The sequence below is a fragment of the Pelodiscus sinensis genome, chromosome 1 (genome assembly GCF_049634645.1).
Source record: "Pelodiscus sinensis isolate JC-2024 chromosome 1, ASM4963464v1, whole genome shotgun sequence".
Classification (NCBI taxonomy): Eukaryota; Metazoa; Chordata; order Testudines; family Trionychidae; genus Pelodiscus; species Pelodiscus sinensis.
Genome location: NC_134711.1, coordinates 20,191,083 through 20,204,463, shown reverse-complemented (window position 1 = coordinate 20,204,463; position 13,381 = coordinate 20,191,083). Strand labels below are relative to the sequence as shown.

General features: G+C 42.0%; 1 protein-coding gene across 2 annotated transcripts in view; it reads right to left on the bottom strand.

Moving 5' to 3' along the window:
* SEMA3C (semaphorin 3C) overlaps positions 1–5,454 on the bottom strand; it is a 185,386-nt gene extending 179,932 nt beyond the window's left edge. The window contains exons 1-2 of one of the 2 annotated variants that reach the window (XM_025181687.2): positions 4,891–5,454; positions 29–169 (exon numbers count right to left, since the gene is read on the bottom strand). In XM_025181687.2, coding sequence (XP_025037472.2) covers positions 29–131 — 103 coding nt within the window. In that variant the 5' untranslated portion in view covers positions 132–169; positions 4,891–5,454. Of the gene's footprint in view, positions 1–28; positions 170–373; positions 397–4,890 lie in introns of those variants that run through there. The other variant, XM_075926424.1, reaches the window with a different exon arrangement.
* Positions 5,455–13,381: the final 7,927 nt, after the last annotated feature.

The following is a 13,381-nucleotide window of genomic DNA, read 5'->3' as shown; positions in this document are numbered from 1 at the left end:
GCTCAAGCATGTTGATCTGCTTCCTTACCATTGAATGTTAAGAACACCCTGGGCTGAGGCTGTGAAGATCCTTTTACAGGGCTAGAGTAAATAAACATCCCAATCAAAAGGTAGACTGCTAGAAAGGCCATATCTTCTGATGTTCAACTTAATATCCAAGAAGTAAAACCTAAAAGAAAAAGAAAGTCCATTACTAATTTTACATTATATAAAATATGTGGACTAAAATCAACAGTGCAGAAGAGTAGGAGTAAGAGAGCTTTGCCAGATTGAAGGTATAATATGAGACACACATTTTCCGTTTAAATCCAAAAATGTTTTGTCTGGATATGTTCTGTGTTGGCACTCAAAGAACTGTAAGCATGTTACTTACAATGCATAGACAAAGTTTTAGGTGAGTAAAGACTCAGTTTATTTCAATAAGGATAATTCCACCTGCTGGAAAAATAATTATGCTAAATGTCAAGGCAGAGCAAAGCAAGGACAGGAGATAATGTTTCATGAGTAAAAGCTGGCTGATATTTTTAGACCTCGCTCCTTACTGTACATCATGCTTAATCTATACAGTTTTTTAAACTTCAGAGGGAGCACATCTCTGTTTTGCTGTATCTTATATACTAGAACATGCACAATTTTACAAAAAAAAAAAAAAACACTTAATGGAACAACTACCATTGGCTCCAACACAGCCAGTTTTTCACCCTCACTCGTTACATCTAACATCAACTGTTGTTTGGGATAATCCCATTCCGGGAGTTTAGTCCCAGGTTTGTGTCTCCTAATAGGAATACTTCATAGTACAGTAAAACTCCAATAGTCCGGCATCCAATAGTCCGGCACTCCTGATAGTCCGGCATCAAAATGGCAAGAGCCTAGTGAGTGAGCTTCGGCAAAAAAATGAGTTACAAGGTAACAGCGGCAGCAGCTGAACTGAGCAAAAAGGGTAAAAAAGGCTTAAAAAACCTAAAACATTACTGTATACATAATGTACAATAAGAAGGGTTAAAAATACTTTATATATAGTATATAATGTATACAGTGTGTATATATATTTTATAGTACTTCCTGATAATCCGGCATAATTGATAATCCGGCACCACCTAGGTCCCATAGATTCCCGATTATCGGAAGTCTACTGTAGATGGCATATAAATACTCTACTTAGTCTATTGCTTCACTCCATTCACATAATTCTGGTGGTTGTATTTGCATAACTGATAGAACACTCCTTTCTGAGTTAAAAAAGGGTAGTCCTGTGGCACCTTACAGACTAACAAAATACATATTGCATCACGAGCTTTATTAGGCAAAACCCACTTCTTCAGATGAATAGAAATCCATCAACTGCATAAGGTAACTCACACCTTCCACTCAAGCTCATCTGAAGAAGTGGGTTTTGCCCATGAAAAAAGGTCATGATACTAATTATATATGTGTGTGTGTCTCTAACTTTAAAAACAAGTAGTCCTGTGGCACCTTACAGACTAACATGGCTACCCTCTAAGACTTTCTGACTTGAGTAGCTTTTTAAAGGTAGAATACTACAAATATACTTTGGAATTAGAAAAGCAGTATCTCATATAGAGCCTGATCCAAAGTCTAGTGGAGTTAATGGGAGCCCATAAAACAAAATCACACTCAAAATTAAGCCCATCCTTTTATCCAAAACACCTTCCAAAGGCTAATGAATACATCCCGAGAAACAGGCAAGCATAATTAGCCCCATTTTACATATACAGAAATGGAGACTTAGAAAGGTTAGGGGATCCTCCTATGGTTACACACAACTAAGATCTGATTTCCCACTTAGCTTTACAGTATAGATGTAGCCTATTTCGGGATATGGTAGGTATCCCAAAATAGCTATTATGCATATTTTGAGTGCACCCATTATTTTGAAATATAACAGGCATGCTATTCCAGCATCCCTATAAACCTCACGAGGAGTAAGGGACATTTCAGAATAGTGATATATTTCAAGATAAGTGCTGTGTAGACAGCGCCAAATTTCAAAATAAGCTGTTTTGAAATTGACTCAAAATAAGCTATGCAATTGTGTAGCTCAAATTGCGTAGCTTATTTCGAGCTACAGGTTCAGTGTAGATGCTCCCTACAATTCCAGCCATTTTACATCAGTGTACCTCTTCTGATATCAGTGGATTTACAACTGCATAAAGCTGGAACAACAGAGAGGGGAATTAGCCCAGAAGTCTATTCTCTAAATAGAATCCATATAAGCTGATTAGGGCTCGACAAATCACTGAATCTACTCGCCTGTGGCAAGTAGATTTCAGCTGGTCGCCCTGTTCACCGGCGGCGTGCGCATGCGCAATGCAGGTCTTGCGCATGCACAGTGTGGAACTGGCGAGTAGGTTTTGCAGCCGTTTGTCAAGCCCTGCTGATTTCTAACCCTATGCATATCATACCAGCTTCTGGCTAGATTTTTAATAAGAACATCTCCCCTTCTGTATGCTATTTAGTATCTTCTGAGAATGTTACCATGAAGAGGGATTCAATGGGGGAGGAGGGTGCTCAGCACCTGGCAGGATGTGTCTTAGTATCTAAGAATTCCTACAGAATAATAACATTAAACACTGCAAGTTTTTGTTTACCCTGAGAACTGAGATTACCTGGACTGTGCTAATGCAAACTACTCCACACTGCACCTCAATTATATTAACAGGACCACCTTTAAGGCTACGTCTACACTGCAGAGTTTTTGCACAAAAACAGCCATTTTTGTGCAAAAGCTCACAGAGCATCCACAATACAAGCGTGTTCTTGTGGAAGAAGAAGTATATGAAATTGTAAGAACACAGGGCTTTTTGCTCAAGAGTTATTCTTCTTTCTACAAGGAATAAGCCTTTTTGTGCAAGAGCTCTTGTTCAAAAAGGCATGTGTGGACTGGCAACAGGGGTTTCTTGTGCAAGAAAGCATCCACACTGTCATGGACGCTCCTGTGCAAAAGCACATCTCTTGCGCAAAAAGCACATGGCAGTGTGGATGCGCTCTTGCACAAGAACTCCTGCGCAAAAAAGTTCTTACACAAGAAGCCTGCAGTGTAGACGTAGCCTTTAAGGGTGGAAAACAATTTCAGAGGGGAAGCCGTGTTAGTCTGTAACTTTTAAAAACAACACGTAGTCCTGTGGTACCTTACAGACTAACCAAAATATATGGAATCATGAGCTTAAGTGGGTTTTGCCCATGAAAGCTCATGATTCTAAGGGCGAAGACATTAGTTTTGTATCTGTGTCCTTTCAGTTCATGCCCTCTCTGGTGAGACCAACATCTGTCCTTAAAAAAACCCCAGCACCTGGCTCTAACGTCCAGGTAGTTTCATATCGGGCAGTAAACAGCTGTCAGATAATAATGACTTCAGTCAGATCAGTCCCAATTTGGATTGGATTCAGAGGTGAGAGGCTGTGTCTCATTACCATTCTTCAGTCATTCAATATTCGCTTACTGTAAGTCATTTTTTTTAAAAGAGCTACAATCTACACCAAAATTCCATGCAAGAGTGGGGGAGGGCTGGGAGAGGGAGAGTTGCTGCACTAGTCAGACTTGTTCAGCAGTGCTACCCTCTTGCAGCTGGTCTGGGGCTAATGCAGGTATTGTGGTGTTTCTCTGCTGACAAAACCACTAAGTTTGACAATTTACCAAATACAGCTCTGCAGTACAAAAGAAAACAACCCATTTTGGAACAGCCCCAGTTAATGTTTAAGGGTTCGTTAATTAATACAATTATACTTGTATAGCCTTTGCCAAAAATAATTTTTAAACAAGCTGCACCAATTCCAATATTAACACTACTTTGTGGGTTTAAAATTCAATACCCTACCACTAGCCCATGGGATAGCTTTCTAGTTAACCTTCTTCAAACACAGGAATGCCATTAAATCCTGATAAGATTGCTTTGTCGGGCCAAAACAAATGGCCAATCATACCAAACATGTGATTTTAACAGATGCAATGGGATTAGTATTCTACTGTAGTAGCACTATGCCTTCTTTGCAATACAGAGGGGAAAGGAAAGAGGGAAAGTATAGGGTTATTTCTGTTCTGCTAAATCATATTGGGAGGAACTGTCAAAAAAATCCTTCCATGTTCCTAGCCAAATCTAATTCCATTGAGGAGAAATGCTGCTATACTTCTGCTTGAATTGCAAATTTCTACTGTCACACAAAAGTGACAGACAATACAAGATCTCAACAATAAATTGCATGCTCCCTGCCTGCTGTTGGGTACGTAAAATAAGGGCATATTACTGCCATAAAGATATCCCAGGGCTTTATGAATACAGCCTTCTCTGACACGTGAGTTAGAGAAGGGAAATATGTTGAATTTTAGGACCGCTTGGCAATTGAAAACAAACTCATTTCAGTTCAGAATCCTAGTCTGGAATAAAATAACAGTTTTGTATTTATCTATGGAAAGTCATGATAGTAAGCGAAATCAACATATTCTGAGCACATGATCTGTATAGGCCAGCAACTGCACTGAAATCTTACAAGTACTCCCCTTTAGCATAGACTCAAGAAATAGTGTCCCAGTTTCATTTCTCACTAGTTGTTCCTATTTTCACAGTGTGAATAACAAACTTGTTAAAGAGGGAAAGTTGCATTCACATGGAGTTCCTTTAAAAAAAAAAGAAATTCTGTCCTGCTTTATAAAAGTGGTGTATAACTTCACTGTAAAGCACCCGCAGGTGTCATATGCTCAAGGCTGAATTCCAGAATTGTTCTGTTTGTCAAATCATTCACTGGGGAAAAAAATAAAGATTATACAGTTGGGGGAAAAAATCATTGTAATTAACTCTGAGCTGTGGCAAAACTCAGCAGTCACATTTCACATCCATTACAGTGCTGAAAGAGAACTTTCAATCATGCTTACCTAGCTACTGAAGGACTCAGTAAGGCAATGCCATCAAATTTCTGTCTCGTTTCTATCAGTTTATGGGCTCCACTCCTTTTACCAGGGCACTTTTAATTCCAAACCTGGCTGACTGTAGAAAACCTTTTCCTCCTGGTGGCTGCAAACGCACTCCCAGTTTCTTTGTAGAATAATCCTTATTGCTATCAGGCTCCGGGAACTCGTCTCCCCATTCCTTAATTAAGCACCTAGGAGTGAATGGAAAGTAGCTGAGCGATGACGGGGAAAGCTTTGGTTTCCAATTACAGTCACCGCCACTCACGCTGGTCCTACTGCCCTCCCAGCAACCGCCTAAGCGAGGCAGCTCACCCCAGGCTGGAATACATCATTAGCTGAGCAAGTAGGGGCAGATCTCATAAATATTGGAGGGGAGAGAGGCCACACCCAGAAGGAAGAGAGCGAGCCGCAGAAAGAAAAGCAGGGGGAGAGCTAACAAGGCAGCCACAGCGAAAGGCGCAGGAACGCAGAGAGGGGAAGTCAGGGGACGAAATCCAGCGCGGGACTGTGAGATCTAAAGCTGCCAGCTCCTCAAATGAGTGTGTAGAGGAGTCAGTGCCTAGCAGGGTGGACTGAGCGGGGCTCGTGGTGCGCTTGAAAGGCGGGCAGACCCACTTTGGTCCTGCGTGTGAAACTGCATAATGCTTTTAAGTGGGCAAATGACGAAATCCTTTTAAGGGAAAGCTTTCTTTCTCTGCCGGATTCCAGGGGCGATTCTCCAGGACACTCCTTAAAACGCATGCTAGGGAAACACTCCAGTTGAGTTTCCACAGCATGCCAGTGATATCTTTAAATTAGAAAACAATCCCTGTTATGTTTATAGTGATAGAAATGTAGCCGTGTTAGTCTGGGGTAGTTGAAGCAAAATGCAGGACAATGTAGCACTTTAAAGACTAACAAGATGGTTTATTAGTCATCATCTAATAAACCATCTTGTTAGTCTTTAAAGTGCTACATTGTCCTGCATTTTCTTATGTTTATGATGCCTATGGATTCCCACTACTATCGCCTTCTGCACACCACGTGTTCTGTCTCTGTGCCCTTCTACAGACTTTCTCCTTGTCTTCTTCCCCTCCCTTAATCTTTCAACTCACACCCCTGAGACAGGTAGGGTGATTCCCGCCACAGCCTCTAGGCAAAGGCTATGAAGAGCACTCAACTCCTGCACGCAGGAGTGTTTCGAGCCCACAAGGCGACTCCCAGTCGGACTCCAGGCGTCATGCTTTGATGTTCGTGTTAACAAAGCAATTCTGTCAAGGGCCAGCCAGACGTACAAAGGACAGACTAGAGAACTGGGTTTCAGCGCTGAGCTCAGCAGCACTTGCGGGGGAGGGACTGGTACAGCATAGTACAACCCAGCAGAGGTCGCTATCTAGAGGGGAAGAGGAATTAAAACTAGCCAACCCTAGAGAGAGAAGGAAAAAAAGCCTGGGGCAAAGTTTTGATTCTTGTAAGACTACCTCTCTAAAAATGGAGTGAGGATGGAGTTTATCAGAGGGGCAGATGATAGAGCATTGGTTCGACCCAGCTACACGAGTATTGTGAATATTCAACATAAGCATTTGTGGATAGCTCCATATATTTAGAACAGGAAATATTTTCAAAAGCACCTAGGTGATATGGTCTAAATCCTATTCAGAAAAAGTCTCTTTGGGGGACTTTGGCAACTGCTTTAAAATACATATGAAGAGAAAAGCTTCATCATTGCCGGGAGACAGTCAGGCATAGGAGTGGAGAAAAGCACTAAATATTTGACTAACCAGGATCACCACTATACCGCTTACCCCATTATGCCTTTGGAAAAAGGCAACTGAGGAAAATTTTCAAATGTAAGCCACTTAACCTTAGCTGGAATCGTTTGCATTTCTCACTGTTTTCACAGGTGTGGACATGAGGGAACCATGTGGCTACCTGTGTTCTTTTCTCAAATGTATTAGCTCAGTGAAAGATCCAAATGTCAGATGTAACACTCATAAAAATTACATGGGTTTCTGCCACTCCCTTGAGGACTCTGGGTTCATAAAGTAACAAATGAACTATGAGAAAGATATAAAAGCAGCACTTTAATCTGTGAGGTGTTATCTTGCTATGCAAGGGGAACTATGCTTATTTCAGAAATCAAAATGCAAATTTTGAGTGTAAACAAGCATGTTATACTTCCTTCCTTTATGCATTGTGTGGGTGGGTGAGAGAGGAGCAAGATGATTAACAGTTAATCATTACCTTCACACCATTTTTAAAAACTCCACACACATGGAATGAGTGAAATGGCTAAAGTTTTATTTTAATTCTGTTGCAATAAGTAGCATGTTTTAGTGTCCAGCTCACACAGTGGAATGGAAATTCCTTTTCCAAACTTTGAGGTGGGGAGACTTTATTGGAATGAACTGGGCCTATGAGTGAAATGAAAAATATGCAATACATTTGCTTTCCTGGCTGCAGATTTTAAAGCCACACATAGAGATACAAATGTCTGAATGGGGGCCCAATTCTGCAGATTATAATTATACATAATTAATAATAGAGTGCACACTACATGGGAGCTGCTTTACAGCCAGTTGTGATCTCACATGCACCACATTTACTATAGTACAACACTATGGACTTCAGTGGAGCTGCTCCAAGTTCATTATTACCTATGTCAGAACAGAATCACATCTTGATCCTTGCCTCAGATTATTCACAGTCCAAGGTTCTAGTCCCTGCTATCCGATTTGCATGGGCAAACTCTCATGTTCACACTGAACATACTGAGAGCCTGCTGGCTCCATTGTGTCTCTGCTTGGGTCCATGGTTCTACACACACAGAATCAAAGAACCAATTTAAAACATAAACCACAATAATAATGGGGTAGGTATCTTGCACTTTCTAGCCTTTTACCTTAGCCTGTGTTTGTATTGTCTATTTAGGTTGTAAGGATGGGGGGGCACATGGGGCCCAATGCAGCCCCCAGCTTGCCTGGAACCAGCCCCTGAGGCTCTGGGCTCCCCTCAGCATTGGGAAGCCCATGCTGGTGAGGGATGGGGGGTTTTTTTGGTTTGTTTTTGGTTTTGGTTCTCACTTGTACTTAATCTCCAACTGTTTTTCCTGAGGGTCAGTGGCCCTGACCCAAAAAAGGTTCCCCACTCCTGGTGTAAGGTCTTTGAGGTAGGGCTGCCATTTGTTCCGTGTGTGTACAAGGCCTAGAACCATGGGGGCCCACTCTTTATTATCAGTTAGAATTTATTAGGTCTGCAAAAATGGAGGGAAGGTGGGGTGAAGGAGACAGGCAGAACAGGTGCAGGACAATATTGTTTTAGGAGCCTAATGAGGCGGAGGAGAAGCAGGAAGCTGGTAATGGGGGAAACAAGTATCTGAATACAAGTGGTGCAATTGGATTGAATTGGCAGTGGGGCACTATTAAGACCAAGAGGTGCAGCAATCAGTTTTTGTTCTAACCCAAACACTGACTCTCAAATCAAACATGATCAAAATGCCAGTGGTGATAGAAAACACAGCCATTAGCTGATAAAGACAGTAAAATCGCCATCAAGCTCAATCGATTGCTGGCAATAAAATGCAAAACAATTGCAGTTGCAGCAAGTGGCCAGAGCCCAGGTGACAGGAATGAGTAATGTGAGCTTCCCTCCAATACTGCTCACACACCAGTGTAGCACCAGCGCTCCTCACTGAAATACAGTGTGACCCAGTGGATGGTTCAGAATTGATCTCCCCTCAGTTCTTTCCTTTCTTTCCCAGCCAGGAGAGATGGGCAGGGTGTGAAATGTATCTGTCTATGATTGTGATAAAACTGCATCAAAGGGATTTTTTTTTCCGGAAGGTGGTAAAATCTAGTGTCATTCAACTTCTTATTGTTGAGACTGCAGGCGGCTGTGTGGATGCAGCCACCACAGGCGTAGGTGGTGCCGCTGATCATGATTTGGTTGGTGTTTTTCTAAGAGTCATAATAAATTTAGTTAACGCTCCTTTGCTGGCAGATAGATTGGATGGGCTACAAAATGTGTGGATTTGAACACCAGATGGATGGAAGGTTGGCACACCCAGGATGGCTCCAGGTTAACAGAGAAACAAAGCAAATATGAGGAATAGGGCGACAGAGGAATACAAAAGATACAGTATTTGTACTATGTAGGTACTTCGAGGTCTCAACTAATATCTGAATCCCATTGTGCTGAGAGTGAGAGAGGCAATTCATGGAGGAGCTTGTGGGTCCTGATCTCTACAGACATGACAGAAAAAGGAAAACAGGAGCACGGTGGGTTGCAGTGACTTAGCTGAGGTCATGTCTCAGGTCAGTGGCAGAACTGATAGCAGATTAGAGATCTTCCAAGTGCCAGCATCATGCCCTGTCCATTGGACCACGCTACAGAAAGCTGAGCCACCACAAAGGGAATATTATGACTCTGTATGAAGGAGATTTTTTGGTGTATCTATTCCAACATCATTTTGCACCTATCAATATTTATATTACACTTTCTACAACTTGTCTACGTCTACACTGGCCCCTCTTACAAAAGGGGCATGCTAATTTTAAACTTCGTAATAGGGAAATCCGCGGGGGATTTAAATATCCCCCGCGGGATTTAAATAAAGATGTCCACCGCTTTTTTCCGGCTTGGGGAAAAGCCGGAAAAAAGCGTCTAGACTGGCCCGATCCTCCGGAATAAAGCCCTTTTCCGGAGGATTTCTTATTCCTACTTTGAAGTATTAAAATCCCCCGCGGATTTCCCTATTACGAAGTTTAAAATTAGCATGCCCCTTTCGTAAAAGGGGCCAGTGTAGACGTAGCCCTTATGTTTAAACGAACTTGTGAATTGTTTTCAATTCATGTTTGGTTTGAAACATACCCTTAAACACCTGATTATCTAATATTTCCCTCTACTAATTTTGTCCCTGTTAGGAAGCAGAGGCCTCCCTTCCCTCCCTCCCCCCCACCCCTTCTTGTTTCCTTTTAATTGGAGAAAGAACCAAACATGGTTACCCTTAGTTCCTTTCACTGTCTGTATACGAGGATTGAGCTTTAGTGAGGATGCTTGTTAGATTACTGCCCAGCCAGGAGTGGCAGAAGCTTCCAAAAATGGGGAGGGGGACACTAGTGCCTGAACTGAGGCCCCAACCTCCTGAGGGCTTACCCCTATGCTGCTCCGGTCTCTTAAACTCTAGTCCTTGCTCCACCCTATCTTCCCAATACCCCTCACTCCACTAGCTCCTTTCCCCCCGACCTATCACTCATCCTGACGGCATAACTCTTCCACTTTCAAAAGTGATGAGGCCATGGCCTCCGTACCCCCCCATTCCAGCACCCCTGCACCTGGCACACAGCAGGGTGGAGTTCTCATGCTGTTAAATTTTCTGTAAGGAATTTAAGCAGCAGGAAGGACACAATTGCCAAAATCTGCTCTCAGTTACACAGATCTAACTCCAGATTAACTTCATTAAGGGTGTGATGCAAAGCTTTCAGTCTCTGTAGCATTTGAGTTATGCTTCTTATATCAAAGAGACTAACAGAAGAATTTGCTTCAGTACTTGGAATCTGGAGGACATTCTTGGCTCCCAGCAGATTATTATACTATATCTTTTTACATCCCTTAAGAAGGATCTCAAATTGTTTGGTACGTGTCAAGGTTTGTCTCTGGGATAAAAGCATTATTCAAATTGTATTTTACTGATGTTGTAGCTTCCGTATTGATCTCTGCATTGCTGTATTGTTTTGAACCCACTATGTTATTCCAAGGCAGCAGAAAAGACAACCTTCAAATATTGTGTATATTGTATATTTATGTGAATTCTTTTTCTCTCTCCTTATACATATTTTTAAAGTATCTTTGAATGCTGATGTATGAGAGTGACCAGTGTTCCTCGTAAATTGAGTGCTTCGGTGACCACCCAGGGTGATTCAAATGCCACCCTGCTGATTAACTGAGTGCCAAAAGCACCCACAGCCAGCAGCATATGTTTCTAGTGATGGTGCACATCTATTAATGCTTCAGTGTACATAATAACATTTATTCTACACCATGATGGAAAAATATTAGAGGAACTTTGAGAGGTAGTGATTTCTTTCATTTTTCCAGGCCTTCAATACAATAGATATTTTGAAAAATAGTTCATAAACATTTTTGCAGAATTATTGAATTTTACTTGTACAAACTACTCCTATAAGGATCCAAGAATATTTCTTGCCTGAGTAAACTGAGCAGGTATTGTTTTGAGCCCTAGGACAATAGAAGGGGTATAGTCTAACATTTAAAATCATATATATAGTAGCCCAGTGTCCGAGAGTCTGTAATGCCGAAATGCTGGCTGTTCCCTCTGGGCGGTGCTGTTGCCTGAAATGCTGGCTGTTCCCTCTGAGTGGCCCATGCTGCATGCGGAGTGCGGGGCCCAAACGGCCACTTGTGCGGCTTGCTCCCCCGCGGCGGCCCAACTGAGTGGCGCAGAAGTCAGCCGTGCACCACGGCGGGAGGCAAAGGGGGGGCAGGATGGTGACGTGCGGTGTGACAGCAGCTCCAGGCCCCGCCCCCAGCCATGAACATCACTGCCCCACCCCCCGTCGCCTCCTGCCGTGGCGCTCGGCTGACTTCTGCGCTGCTCAGTCGGGCCACCGTGGGGGTGCAAGTGGTGCAAGGACTCCGCACCCCCCATGCAGCATGGGGAGGGCGGCGCCCAAATGGCCATTTGGGCTCCGCGGTCCTCCGAAAGAGAGGCAGGAGGGGGAGGAGAAGAGAGAGAGAGAGGGAGCGAGAGACCGGAGGCTCAGGAGAGAAGACAGACGTGGAGGAGAGACCTGAAAATACCGTTTTATGACAGGCTAATTGGCTAGTGAACTAAGAATAGCAATAGCTTATATGCCACAAGTTATATTCAGGCAAAACTTCCATTTGCCTCAGTGGTTGTTTTAATAATAGAATGAGGACTCAGCAAGGTCCAAAGGGTCTGACTTAATATGTTCATTTATCCATTAGTATGTAGTAAGATGACATCTAGTGCCTCGGCCTGTATTTCTTGCCTGCTCAAAGTTAACATTGACTTCAGTGGCTTTGGTGCATAAGCAATGTAGCATTAGATCCATGGTATCATAATTTTAAGCTTCAGAGTCCTTTAATAGAGTGAGAATTGTCTGTCACTTTAAATTAGCTATTGGCTTCCTATTCAAAGAAACACAACTAAAAGTTATTCTCTCCCCTTCTCCCACAAACATACACACAATATAAGCCCTTCGATATTTCTCCTTCCCCCACCCCAATCTCTCTCCAGAACAACTGTTAACTGAACACTGATATGTATTTATTAGCAGCAAGTTAATGTATGCCAAAAAGGGAGACAAGAAATAATCTATATTTGGGACTGCAGCCAGAGTACAATATCCGTCCTCTGTTACACCTTTATCAGTAAGAATCAATTATTCAGTGTCAGTAGCAAGAAAGCGAAACATTTCTTATCTGTCCCATGTTTAAGAGCTTTTTCCTGTAATATCAACATCTCTAAAAGATTAAAATTTGTTTGCAAAATTCAAAGCTATTGCAACACACGCTAGAGGAATTCTAATGAAATTAGATATAAATGCACTTTACATTAGGATTTCTGCTCAGTTGAGGCTATTTGCTGTCCATGGTTTATTTACATTATGAACATCTCCAGAATCAGTAATAGTAGTTTGTTTTTAGGAACTAGTAAAGTATTTATATAAACTTTCGCATTTATTCACAAAAACAAATGTTGCTGAATTGTCCCAGAATGCTGATCAAGAAGTCGTAGGAAGACTCTCTCATTGTATTGATACAAGTAGTAGTTTCAATACTTGGGATTTCTTCACAAATTTCAAATAAGTAAAAAAAGTAAAGAATTGCTCATTTTATTTGTAGTTACTCTTATGTGATGCACAATGTATTTGACTTTTTCTTTATTTTTTCTTATAAAGTTTGTTTACAAGAATCAGAAATGTAAATCAGAATGTAAATGACCCCAGACTGGCTGAATTTGGGGATACCTTATCTTTTGCCAGAAAAGAGGCATTGTTTATGTACTTTGAATAGAACATGCATCTTGACCTATTTACATACATTTTAAAGGATGACGATGGCTCATACATTTTAAAGGATGACACTCACTGGTCACTGGAGGAAAAATTTTGAGGCCTTTGCAGAGCGAATCCCAGTCCTGTGCTCCACACCCGTTAGCATTCTGGAAATCTGGCATGATTAAGTAGAACAGACATAGATCCTTTGCTTGAATTTTCATTCTAGGATATGTCTACACTACAAGGGTATTTCAAAATAAGTTATTTTGAAATAATAACTCCCAAAATAACTATTTCAAAATAGCACGTCCACACTAGATGGAAGCCTCAAAATTAGTCTGAGGCAGGCTCCCCTAATGTGGGTGTGCTACCTCAAACTAGAGCCCCAGGAAGTACTGGGGAGCAATTACTTTGAATGTCCCTGGGGAGGAGCT